The 14,170-nt window shown below is 34.9% G+C and overlaps 1 protein-coding gene and 1 long non-coding RNA gene across 6 annotated transcripts in view; one reads left to right on the forward strand and one right to left on the reverse strand.

The window, feature by feature from the left end:
- LOC125241845 (maternal protein pumilio-like) overlaps positions 1 to 14,170 on the forward strand; it is a 566,882-nt gene that overhangs the window by 54,570 nt on the left and 498,142 nt on the right. The window contains exon 1 of one of the 5 annotated variants that reach the window (XM_048150512.1): positions 9,927 to 10,190. The exons of 3 other annotated variants lie outside the window; for them this stretch is intronic. In XM_048150512.1, the coding sequence (XP_048006469.1) occupies positions 10,131 to 10,190 (60 nt within the window). In that variant the 5' untranslated portion in view covers positions 9,927 to 10,130. Of the gene's footprint in view, positions 1 to 9,926; positions 10,195 to 14,170 lie in introns of those variants that run through there. One more of the 5 variants, XM_048150513.1, reaches the window with a different exon arrangement.
- LOC125241848 lies at positions 12,050 to 14,162 on the reverse strand. Its single transcript, XR_007178782.1, has 2 exons — positions 14,029 to 14,162; positions 12,050 to 13,562 (listed from the first exon to the last, which is right to left on the reverse strand). It is a non-coding gene; the product is annotated as an uncharacterized LOC125241848 (long non-coding RNA).

Raw genomic sequence — 14,170 nt, forward strand, 5'->3', positions numbered from 1 at the left:
AGGCCTGGTCTATAACAGGATCAAATATGACTACTATAGAACAATATTATTATATAATGGTGTTAGAAATCACTGTTATGCAATCAATTTGCGCTATTAAGGTTCCCGACAAGCCGCTATAGTTGTTGCGTTATACAGCTAAAAGGTGTTATTAAGAAGTGATGTAAACGTTTATATCACCATTTTATAGAGCCGCTATAGGCCTGGTCTATAACAGGATCAAATATGACTACTATATAACAATATTATTATATAATGGTGTTAGAAATCACTGTTATGCAATCAATTTGCACTATTAAGGTTCCCGAGAAGCCGCTATAGTTGTTGCGTTATACAGCTAAAAGGTGTTATTAGGAAGTGATGTAAACGTTTATATCACCATTTTATAGAGCCGCTATAGGCCTGATGTATAACAGGATCAAATATGACTACTATAGAACAATATTATTATATAATGGTGTTAGAAATCACTGTTATGCAATCAATTTACGCTATTAAGGTTCCCGACAAGCCGCTATAGTTGTTGTGTTATACAGCTAAAAGGTGTTATTAGGAAGTGATGTAAACGTTTATATCACCATTTTATACAGCCGCTATAGGCCTGGTCTATAAGAGGATCAAATAACCTACTAAAGAACAATATTATTGTATAATAGTGTTAGGAATCACTGTTATGCTATCAATTTGCGCTATTAAGGTTCCCAGCAAGCCGCTTATAGTATTTTTAGTAGTCGTATTTTAACAGAAATTAAAACCTAACTATACCACTATTTTGGGATATAGTGGCTTTGGAAAACACTGCTACAGTATTTAACACTGTAGTAGTGATATGAATACCATTATAGAGCTATTTTGCTGTATAATGAAGTTTTCAGGATACGTTTATATAGCTTTGAAAAGCGTTAATAGTCGTTTTCTAATGCCTTTTATATCTCATCGCCGTATACGTCACAATTACTCTTTTATATCACAGAACTGTGGAATAATGGTTTCGGTATCTCTTTTAAAACACAATAGCGTTATAGCTGAGTTTACTATATGTTTTATAAAAAAAAATATTTAGAAGATCTTTCTATAGTAAAACATTGAAAACAAGTATTGTTTTCTATATAAAGAACTTATAAGTTAAACTGGATCATAGTTAAAGTCTCATGAAATCCTAATTGAATCCACAATGGCGGGCTTATGGCAGTGAATGCGTATGATAAGTGACATAGTCGAACTATAAAAGCGTATGTTTTACTTCTTGGATCCATAGTAGAAACTATGGTGCCAATAATTTTATTGTATTAAATTATATTTATTTATTTTATTCAAAACAGGTATAAATCGAGGGCGCACTTAAAATACTCCATTAAACTAATATTCTTTTAACGGTAAAATTTCCATCGCATACCTTTTTGCAGTAATGATGGAATTATACGAAATCCAAATTATTTTGATTGACACTAAACTTCACAAGTTCACAAACCACTTTTCATAAAGTTCCTCGTTTGTTAAATATTACACACATTAAATTATTTTAGAAATTTCATTCATTCGCATTAAAAGGGACGGCAACTGCTATTACAGAACAAAAAACCTGTATAACGGAATCTCAAATGCTACTATAGCATAAATTGATACTATAATAGCGTTACTGTGTCATCTATGTCAACAAATTAGCACAATAGTCATCATCACATCACCATTATAGACCTTAAACGTCACGGATGATACTGCTATAGCCCTATTATATCACTAAATGGCTGCATAATTGCGCCAAATCGGCTCTACAGTACCAATATAGACTATTTATAGGACTATTTAATGTGATTTAATTTGGTGCTCTCGACCACTATAGGACCAGAAATTGTTACTTGGGTAAATAGTTTTCTATTACGATACTTGCGTTGTATCCGAGAAATTTGTAAGGCGCCATCTCGTTTCTTCCCTCGTTTTTTTAGGGTTCCGTAGCCAAAATGGCAAAAACGGAACCCTTATAGTTTCGTCATGTCCGTCTGTCCGTCTGTCCGTCTGTCCGTCTGTCCGTCTGTCACAGCCGATTTACTCGGAAACTATAAGTACTACAGTGATGAAATTTGATGGGAATATGTGTTGTATGAACCGCTACAAAATTATGACACTAAATAGTAAAAAAAAAAAGAATTGGGGGTGGGGCCCCCATACATGTAACTGAGGGATGAAAATTTTTTTTTCGATGTACATACCCGTGTGGGGTATCAATGGAAAGGTCTTTTAAAATGATATAAAGTTTTCTAAAAAACATTTTTCTTAAAGTGAACGGTTTTTGAGATATCAGCTCTCAAAGTCGTAAAAAGTATGTCCCCCCCCTCTATTTTTATAACTACGGGGTATAAAATTCTAAAAAAAATAGAGGTGATGCATGCTAATTAACTCTTTCAACGATTTTTGGTTTGATCAAAGTATCTCTTATAGTTTTTGAGATAGGTTGATTTAACTGTAATTTTGGCAGGTGTATAAATTGACATAATAAGTTTATTATATTTGCTGCTACGGAACCCTTTGTGCGCGAGCCCGACTCGCACTTGGCCGGTTTTTATTATCCCTTTCTGGTTTTTCGTTTTTATATAAGTAGATATTTCTATTAATTTTTAGTAAAGACAAAATGAATAAGAAACTCTTGTGAACTTAGCTTTAGCTGATGTGTCTGATTTATCCGATCATGAATATCATGAGTCATGCATGAGTCTGATAATGATCCTTCTATCCCGACAGAATATATTTTCCATTTCTAAGTTACTAGATTTTAAATCAACTAAAATTGACTAGTAAACAGTTCGTAGGTACCCTTATCGAGCAATGTAATTTGAGGTTTGAGGCCACGAAAAGCAGACTGACAGGGCCTATATGTAAGGTACACCCGGCTAAGATCGGATCTAAGGTAAGATCGGATGACCGCAATAACTACTAAAATAATAGTATTTTTTCATCACTGGCAATACTATGCATAACGCCATTTTATCCCACCCCTCACTTGCCAAAGCGTGACGGATGCTTTATCCACGTGGATAAATGATAAAATTGGAATCATAATACGCCGGCAGGATGCAGCAACCGCTCAGCCGCATCAGTCGTGTGCTACGAACGTTTCATTTTTTCGAGAATTTTTGGAGATCCGATCTTTAACATAAAAAATAAAATCAGTTTTTGGGTGACTAAATGGGTTTATATTATTATTGCAATGAAATAATGGGTAGTTTAGGTTTAATGCGGTTTGATTTCTGTATTTGAGTTTGGCGTAGGAAGGCTGTAAACGGAGATCCGGTGTTTAACCTGTCAGCTAAAGATACACAACTGGTTCTCAAACTTTTTTATATGGCACATTGGACGACCGGTCTGGCTCAGTCGGTAGTGACCCTGCCTGCTAAGCCGCGGTCCTGGGTTCGAATCCCGGTAAGGGCATTTATTTGTGTGATGAGCACAGATATTTGTTCCTGAGTCATGGATGTTTTCTATGTATATATTTAAGTATGTATTTATCTATTTAAGTATATACATACTTAAATAGATAAATACATACTTATATATTTAAGTATGTATTTATCTATTTAAGTATGTATATCGTCGCTTAGCACCCATAGTACAAGCTTTGCTTAGTTTGGGACTAAGTTGATCTGTGTAAGGTGTCCCCAATATTTATTTATTTTATTTATTTACTAGCTTTTACCCGCGGCTTCGCCCGCGTAATAAAAGTATTCATTAAGATTTTCATTTGGATCCGTAGGGACCGTAGGTTTCTCTGTAGGTATATTTATCTGCGATTATTTCGATTGCACATAATACTTTTGCTTGCAATGATTGTAGAAATATTACACATCGACCACAGCGTAGGTAATTCTATATACGCTGGGGAAACCTTTATAAACATCCCACATAGCCCGTATTTCGACACTATGATCGGTGGGTAAAAAGTACTTTTTTCTATTATCCCTTACAATTTTTTACATTTTGCTTATACTTATCGCAAACGTAATCTTCAAGCAAGCAAACAACGATCGTCTTTGAGCACATTGATGGTAAGAGACCGCCGACCGATTATCCGTATCCCGCTAACGATACCCATATTATCCGTATCCGTATCCGTATCGCTATCGCTAACGCTATCGCTAACGCTATCGCTATCGCTATCGCTATCCCTATCGCTATCCCTATCGCTATCCCTATCGCTTTCCCTATCGCTATCCCTATCCCTATCCCTTATCAAGATGTTTAATGATATAACACTTTAAGTTCTCGCGCTTTGTACACATATTTAAAGTCACATACAGGTCGAACGCGATTAATTAACATTATTTTTACCTTTTTTCCCAACGTTTCGGCCAGGTTGCACTGGCCGTGGTCGCGGAAGACTGACGTCCCAGCAAAATGTCACCGGAGATGTAAACAACACAAAACTACCCGATATTAATTTATATAAATGTTCGGGGTAGACAAATAAATATAATCTACCCGCTTTTAGTTAATGTTTATTTCCCACCATGTTTATTTTATTGTTGACCGAACATTAGCATAGTTCTCCATTTCAGCTTGGACAAAAATGCGTCCATTTATTTAGCGGTCTGCCTGCTTGTTCTCAACTCAACCACTGTCGTAAAATGTATAAGTATGCAAGTCCTATAAATCGTAAATTATTTATGTTGTTTTGTTTTTTCTTAATATTTTCTTATCATCTTACAATATTATGGACATCAGTAGAAAATAAGTATAAAATATTTTTTATACGTAATATATAAAAAAATAGGACGTTCTTACACATGTGGGTACTCCGACAACGATATATATCAAATACAAATATTTATATACCATAGAAAAAATCCATGACTCAGGAACAAATATCTGTGCTCCACACAAATAAAAGCCCTTACCGGGATTTGAACTCGGGACCGCGACTTAGCAGGCAGGGTCACTACACGCTAGTCCAGACTCCAGACCAGCCGTCAAACACACCGTATAAACACCGTGTTTTTAGTAAGAGTTACATTGAATGTACTAATTATATTTTTCTTTTTGAGTTGTTCATGTTGTAAAGTTTGTCTGTGAGTAGTAAGTATAAGTAGGTACTGTTGATTACTTAGTAAGTACAACTAGCCTGTTGATCATTTTAATTTTGTAAAAAGTAAACAATTCTTGCTGATTCCTAACTGCTTTAATTAATTTACTTACAGTACAATTATAATAAAAGCCGATTACAAGACTTATTCATTGATACATAATATTCCTGCATTTGTATAGCCACATCTATACACCCCATATATCTGCAACTGTAGGATCCGGACTTAAGTACATCATTTACCACAAACACTTTGAGAACCACAAAATGTGCATATTTTGTAGTCGGACTAAAAAACGACAATTTTTTTTCAAAACTTGGTTCCCGCCAAAATATTATGAAAATAAATGTATTTCCATAGTATATTTTTTAATAACTAAAGTTCGGATTTTTTCCATGTATGCACCTTATTCTTCTTACTTTAGAATTTAAATTAGGCACTAGTCCGATCTTAAGCCGAGAAGGTTTTTGGTTGGGTGTCTTGAAAAAAAATTAGTGCAAGTTTGAATGTCGATTACTCCTAAACTATTTAGTTGAGTTTCATCAAGTAAATTTTTTATATCGAAAGCTTGATTTCTTTTTAATCACGTACATTATAAATATGCAGGTAAAAGTTAGTGAGAATGAATTTATGATTTTTTTTGTGACGTCTTTCCAACTCACCGAAAAATAGTCCGGTCTTACCCGAGTGTACTCTATTTTTATAAAGGTCCTTTAAAAAAAAAAACATTCATAATTTTGCTATTCCGTACCGGATAACGGGAAATTATTTCCCACCGCAATACCCCTCTTTTCCCCCACTCCAAAATTTTGTAATGTATATTTTCGTAATCTACGCACCCGAATTACCTAACTGTTCTTACTTAAAAACTAGTGCCTACGCCAAATCTTGGGATTAGTTGTCAATGCGGACCCCAGGCTCCCATGAGCCGTGGCAGATGCTGGGATAACGGAAGGAGGATGAGTAACTCTCCATAATACTCGATCCTGTTTGGTCACCGGCCTTACTCAGCGGCCTCAGCGCACAAGATATGTACGTACCGACCTAATTTGAAGTAAGTACGTAATGACAACATTTCATTGCAAGTTTGAGAAAATATTATTTTTTTAAACTTAAAAAGTAAAATTATAATTTATAAATGTACAGTACCGGTCAAAAGTTTGAGTTCACCCTTTGATTTCGGTACAAATGAGTACTTTTGTACGATAATTATATTCGGTTTGGTAGTCGAAATATGTTTTCAACTTATATTTATTGTTTTGTGGAGATTTGTTTTACTAGTTAGACACAATTCACGTACCTTTCTTTCACTAAAATCTAATAAACATGACGGCAAAATGCTAGTTATATTTATGGCCTTGCCTTTGCCACTAATTGAGACACATCTTTACACGAAACACAGTTTTAGCCAGATAATATAGGCCAAATAATTAATTAGCCTATAAGATTTGAGGGAAACAGATGTTAAAAAAATATAAATTGTTTACGAAACAAATTTTTCTCAAACATGGTATGAAATATTGATGTTATGTGCCTTATAATTGGCAGCGAAGTATGACGTTGCAGGTGCGGCTAGGACGATTGATAGATAATGGAATTTCATAGGCTTTCATACAAACCTTGCAGGCCAAGGCCGGCAAAGTCCTCTTTTTTAATTTCCAAACACAGATAATTGTGACATAACATAACATCCAGGTATTTTGCCAATTAAAAAAAAACTATAAGGGGCTTTATAGACGTGCCGACTGCAACTGGTACGGGCCCTAGACAATATTTGATTTTGGGTGCGTTTTCATCAAGCCCCCCTAATAAAAATTCGTGTAAAATGCATATACTCATCCTTGACTTCCTTATGACTTAGATAATGTATTGAAAAAGGATGGATATATGCTAGTTATTGCTCTTTTTGGTAGGTGGTCCCTGGTTTTGTGTTAGCTAGGGATGTTACTTTGTCGATTCAATTATCGATAAAATATGCACTTACTTACGTTCTCACCTTAAAAATAATATAAACGTCATATATATAAAAGTAACGAAAACATACAATATTGATATAAACATTTCATTTGGATTATTATGTGGCTTTTTGGCTATGAAAGTCATATATTCATACATTCTTGCCTTCTTGGCTAACCGTACCTACTGATTGCAAATAAATGGTTTGTTTATATACTTACCTACATAAACGGTCACTTCTCTTCTCTTACCAAGTCCTAATATTACATTATCATACCTATATCTCTGATCATAGGTCTGTATGCCTCCCTTTTTCTGTAACGTGAATAAAAAGGACGGCATGATGTCTATGACTATATTTCTATGATAGTGTAATATCGGCCTAAATAGTTTGTAAAAAATAGAAGATGGGAGATACGAGTATAAAACAAATAAATACATTCTTCTCTTCTCCTTACGCAAAGACCTAAGTAATTTAATTCGTGTAGCATCCCTCTATTAATTTCTAGTCCACCACTCAAAAATCTACTTATACTTACCTCAATAATATTTTCTCTATCAAATAGAAAATAAAACAAAACGGCAGTGTAGGTACCAAAATTTATTATTTCAATAGTTTCACCTATTTTTAGTTTCTTTTTAATAATGTTTGAGAATTTCTGGAAAACTAAAAAATACTATAAGTTTAATTCACTAGAAATGTTACATTACCATTTACCCAGTCTGTGATACCTGATCATCATTAATCATTTTTATGTCCTTTTCAATGCAAGAATGTCAATAGAGTTAATGTCGGGACGTCGATAAAAATGACACATCACTAGTACAAAAACATAACCTAAAAACAGTTTGGAGAAACTTCAGAACAGAATTTAACATGGTAGTAGTTATTATTTAAACTATGAAAAGATCGTATTTTATGCTTTGTTTAGATCCTACAAATAATAGTATCAATAACTGACCGAAATTCACTAATGAAACACAACAGGTTCTTGGGAGTTTTCTTTTCTCCATGTACGTGAATTACAGTCCTTAATCACACAAGCCATAATCACACAAGGAACTTGAACACATCACAAATAAGAATTTAGCAGGATCATCAACTATCTATCAGGAATAAACACAATTAAATTAAAAATCGGCCAGACGACCGCCGAGATATTTGATCTAATATAATATGATTATGTACAATTGTCAAAGGTAGACACCTGGGGAGACATCTGGGGGCCTGCTCCATTTCAGCTTCTTGGCCTTCTTTTTGGTGGAGTCTTGGGAGTAAAGGAACCGCGAGCATCGCACCTTGAACTTCGTGTTTCCGGTCTTCTTCTTCGGAAATCTAAGAAATATATAAAGTTGAATTTGTAAAATAGCTAAATAACAAGAGAATCATAACAAAGAACAATAATCACTGATGGCGTTTTTAAGGTATGAATATTGATAGGTTATTATTGCAAGGTCGATAAAACACATCACATCACTATGCTAAAAAACATAACCTTTCCGAGTTTGAGAAAACTTCCAAAAAATATGCAAAAATCTATACAGAATTGAATAAGATTTGAATTGTATAAACTACTAATATGTACATTTATATTTCTGCCAGGTCGTATCAATAAATATTATCAAAAACTCAAGAAACTTACCGATGAAATGATATAACCTCTTGCGTGTTTTCTTTTCTTCCTGAATGTGATTTGCAACACTTGATCACACAAGCCATAGTCAGAAATGAAACTTGGAACTATCACAAATATACACTGAGCTATTTTTTCCACGATCTATCAGAAATCCTCACAAAATAAATAAATATCGTCAAGACGACCATTGAAGTCGCGCTAAAAACTCGAACCAATATAATACGACTATGTACAGTTGTCAAAGATGGAGACCGAGTGTGAAATGACAAACGTATATTTAATTTTGCCGTATAATAAATGGACCCCAGGTCCGTTTTGACATCAGCATTTAGGGACAACCTTCGAGAAAACGAAAGAAGTTGTGGAATATTGTCTCATTCGCTCATATAAAAAAGGTAATAGTGTGGTGTGAGTAAGATACATGTTACCGAGCTCTTATTTTAGCATGGCTTCCATGCTTTAGTTATACTTCCGTGGTTTTCATACAAAAAAATTTTTTTCGTTTTTTTTTTTATTTTTTTTTTAACTTTTTGTTTTTTTTTTATAAGCGTATACAGGGCATCAAAGGGGAACGAAAATTCGATTATTTTTGCGCTACGACGCACCGTTTAGGAGATACAGCCATCCAAAGTTACTATTTTCAGTAGACTATTTATTTCATACCATGTTTGAGAAAAGCACTATACATACCTCGGCGGGAAATGGGGTTGCCCGCCTCAGACCCAGCCGGCCTCGCTTCGCTCGGCCGTCTATATGTCTTCGGCCGGCAACCCCCTTTGTCCCGGCCTCTGTAGTAATGTACTATTGACGTCTGAACTACAAAAAACTATCTCTCTAAAGCAGTCAATTGTACTGAAAACAAGGAGTGAACTTAAATTTTTGACCGGTACTGTAAGTATTTTACTCGTATAATATATCTACTTGAGTTCCATGAATTTTGTGACACTGAATAGTATGCTGGGAAAATTATAAAAAAAAAATCCATTACGCCAGTGGGGTGATGAGGATGATCTCATTACGGCTCATTACATCTCAGTATGCTGGTATAATATATAATAGGCTATTATTATAATAACACTGTTTGCAAGCAAGTGTGATAAAAAAACTTTAGTTGATTTGCACGCCCTCTATGTACAGGGGACTGAGGTCTGTTCTGAACATTGGACGCTCGGCTCTGTCCAATGTGCGCCCATCATTTCTGTGTTTGTGTATGGACCATTTTAGCGCAGGCGCTGTGGTCGGCGTACGTCCTTTGTTCGAAACAAGTCAACATTGTAGGCTAGTTTGCCTATTGAATTGAGTTTGATTCTTGTACTTTTTAAGGTGAAGTGTTTGAAAAGTAGTAATACACAGTGTTTGTTGAGTGGAAATCAAGTGCAGTCTAATGTGAACAGTGATAAGTTTCTTTCAGTATAAGCTCTCTGTATTGGTGTCTACATGATTGAGCTGTTAGTTCGTTCGTATGAAACCGTTGAGTGATTTTTTTTTCGAAGCTGATGTTAAGGATATGGGCCCCGACATGGTAGGTGTGAGCATTTTATTTGATAGATAACATTACTGGGATGTAGTTTTAATTCATGGGCTATCATTATTATTACATTTTACACGCAACAGGTCAGTTTTTGTTTTGTTTACTTGTCACCGGCGTCGGCCATTTCTTGGTAGGTTTAATTTACAGATGCTAAACCTAAATTTATTAAGACTAGTTATTGTAAATTTAATACGTGTTATACTGTGGTTTCATCAAACGATCAAGGCTTTTACACTTCATTCATAAGATTTACGAAACGCGAACTGTCTTGATATATGGATTGATTTCGTCGCCATCACGAAATAGTGTTGCCACTTTTGTCGTATATATGGAATATTGTCTAAGAAACTAACTTGATATGTTGTGTACTTATCATGATTCGTTCGTGGGTTGGCTGATTTATTGCCTCATATTATGCTCAATAAGCTCTTTATACACCGTGTTTTTTTCCGTTAAATTCGACACGTCGTTAGGTTTATTATCAGGAACCATCCTGTACATCCTGTGAGCCAAGCCAAGGCTCAAGAGCTCAGTCACAGGGTTCCATCATTTAATCTATTGCTTCCAGTTTCATGTGAGGGCATGTCCGTGGCCCTCGAGCTCCGGTATGGGGGTTTATCATTTAAACCACTGCTTCCGGCTACATTTGCTTTATTACATTGATTGCTTCAATTACAGTGTCAAATAATAATCAGGAATATAACATTAATCAAATCATTAATCATCTACTATCAGTAGTTACAATCCGTACAAAAACTCTTATAACCTAAAAAGTGAAGTGCCGCCAAATCTGACGTTTACTGTTGACATTCGTTAAGCCCATGCACAGATGAGCTACGATCAGTATAAGGCTATATATACAGAATGTTATTCATTGTGATGCTTACAGCTTCGGCCGTCCTTATTATAAAGTGAGCCCTCTCACTAAACATATTCACCTCAATAACAGTGGTAACAAACGTACGGGTACCTATCTACGCTTAATGTCAACATTCATTACTACAGTATCAATCCACAGACATTCATTACTACAGTATCCTTCTCCTAAACCTTATTAATAATCAGTATAACACATATACAAAATCTTAAATTCTTTCGTAACCTTATTACAGTTATTAAATATACAAGAGCTATCAGTTTAACACATATAAAATCATCAGCCTTTTAATCTCATAAAATCACAAATCAAGATCACTTTTAATCTGCAGTTACCTATCTTTCATTAATATATTAAGGAACTTAAATCATGCTCTTCTAGACAGTTTATGAGTAAGTAAAAATCAACATCAATACAGCCTGTCCTAATGCCTGCTCTAAACCTATGCATAACTTTTTTTTTGTAATATTCAACATATTTATAAACACTTGCATTACCAACATCAAGTAGCTGTAACAGCTTGCATTTCGTTGAAGTTTTCCAATCTAGCAACTAATTTACAATCATAGACTGCTCCAAGCAATTAATACAAGTAGGTATAAACGACCATTAACAACCGCAGCCTGTCTTCAAGGCCTACTCAACATTCTGGCAAATTAGATCATTATATTCAATGCGTATCTTGATCAATCGCAACCCTCGGTCTTTCACAGCTTTCAGGAACTGTTCTTATCACATTAACAAAGTATATATATAAATAATAATCTCAGTCCGCTTTCAAAGGTCAGTTCTAAACATATTAACGAATTATGTATCATTAACAATGCCATAGGCAGTTTGAATTTTGTACATAATATAAAGTGATTAACACTCTCAGTTTGTCCACAAATGTTCTAATCATATGAACAAAGTATTATCATTAACTATCTCAGTCTGTTTACAATACCTGTTTTATAACCAGTATGATTATCCATTTTATCAAAGTATATAAAACATCATTATCAATCTCTGCCTACTAGGCTTGTTATTTAAGTATTGACTAAGTATAATATATCATTAATAGTCACATTCAGCTTACAAAGTCAATTCTAATCATATTATCGAGGTTTTTATATTATATCATTAACTATCTCAGTCTGCCTTCAAGGCCGGTTCCAAAGTATAACATATTAGCAAAAGTATATTTTCTAATTAACATCACAGTCTGCCTACTAGACTAGGCCTGCTCTTATCATATTAATAAAGTATATTATATCACTAATAATCAGTCTGCTTACAAGCCTGTTCTAATTATATTAACAAAGTATATATCATTAACAGTCAACCTAAAGGCTTGTTTTGAACATATTAATAAGAGATATTATGCCATAAACATCCGCAGTCTGCCTTTAAGGCCTGCTCTTTTCATCAACAAAATATAATTTGTTATGGCCCGTTCTTGACTAATCAAGGCGGTCTGCCGATCAATCAATTAAATTATGGCCTGCTCTAGACTGGTGTGGCCTAGACAGTCTGCCATATCGGCCTGCTCTAGAGTGTCAAGATGGTATTATAGCCTGTTCTAGACAGTCTGCCTTCACGGCCTGCTCTAGAATGTCAGGCTACTACCCAAACCTGTTCCAGACAGTCTGCTACTTCATTCAACCTAATCAATCAATATAATTTTATAATTTGGTATGGCCTGCTCTAGACTGGTGTGGTCTAGACAGTCTGCCATAACGGCCTGCTCTAGAATGCCAAACTGGTATCCTAGCCTGTTCTAGACAGTCTGCCTTCACGGCCTGCTCTAGAATGTTAGGCCCAACCCAGTCAGGACCTGTTCCAGACAGTCTGCTCCTTCATTCATCATAATCAATCAATCAAAAGGTATTAACCTTTTCAATCTTATATGTTTGTTATGGCAAATAATATCATCATCAACAATCAGGGCCTGCCCCAGACAGTCTGCCTTTAAGGCCTGTTCTGAGCAGTTTTCCAACATAAATTTACCTATCAATATTTTGTTTAAAATTTGATTCACGCAACAAGCTTACATTACAAGAATCTTCGAATCGACATAAGTCACAATCTATACATAGCTTTGTTTGTTTTACCTACTATCATGGCCTGGTCTAGACTACACACTGCCATAACTCGGCACTCAATTAAGATTTTACAATATGTATATAAAGACTAGTATAGTCGTGCCAGCTATTAATCTTATTACATTGAATCTCGACACTCTCAATCAATGCACATATAGAGAGATTCGCTTCCTTATCGTGTAAGTACACGGCACTGCAGTACGGCGACTCTGCGACCCTGATCACCAGCAGCTTGGCACTCGGTCCGCTGGCAGTGGCTCCACCATCTATCAGATTTAACCTTCTTTACATCAGTGTGCTCTTGCAGCGAGGCTCTTCCAAATCATCAATTTCATCCGATCAGCCATATTACCAGCGTTGGAACATAAAACAAATAGAAACACATTATACTATTGTCAGTACCTAATTCTCGTTCTAGCCACAGACGTTAAAAATTCGATCAGACACAGTCGATCATCATCATCATAATTCGTCTAGGTATAAGATTATTACCATCATTATAATCCATCATCGATTTTATCTGGTTATTAACCCTGTTATATACATCGAAACAAACTTTCAGTCAACATAGAAAAGCATAGAAAAATCACCCTCAAGAGACCTGCTACTTATTGAGTATAGTACCTTAAAACCTAAAATTATCAGTATTGAAATTGAATCAGTAATCAAACGTCATGGACATCAGTCTCAGTAGATACTCTCAGTATTTTAATCAAAGATTCATATCATTAATTTAATACAATGACATTCATACTAATTTCATTTATCAACCTTGAATATATTTAGAAAATTAAGTATTATATTCACAATTTCCGTTACTTTTAACGCCTTAATTGCCAAATTGGCTTCGTTATACTATTGTCAGTACCTAATTCTCGTTCTAGCCACAGACGTTAAAAATTCGATCAGACACAGTCGATCATCATCATCATAATTCGTCTAGGTATAAGATTATTACCATCATTATAATCCATCATCGATTTTATCTGGTTATTAACCCTGTTATATGG

Source organism: Leguminivora glycinivorella, chromosome Z (assembly GCF_023078275.1).
Source record: "Leguminivora glycinivorella isolate SPB_JAAS2020 chromosome Z, LegGlyc_1.1, whole genome shotgun sequence".
Classification (NCBI taxonomy): Eukaryota; Metazoa; Arthropoda; class Insecta; order Lepidoptera; family Tortricidae; genus Leguminivora; species Leguminivora glycinivorella.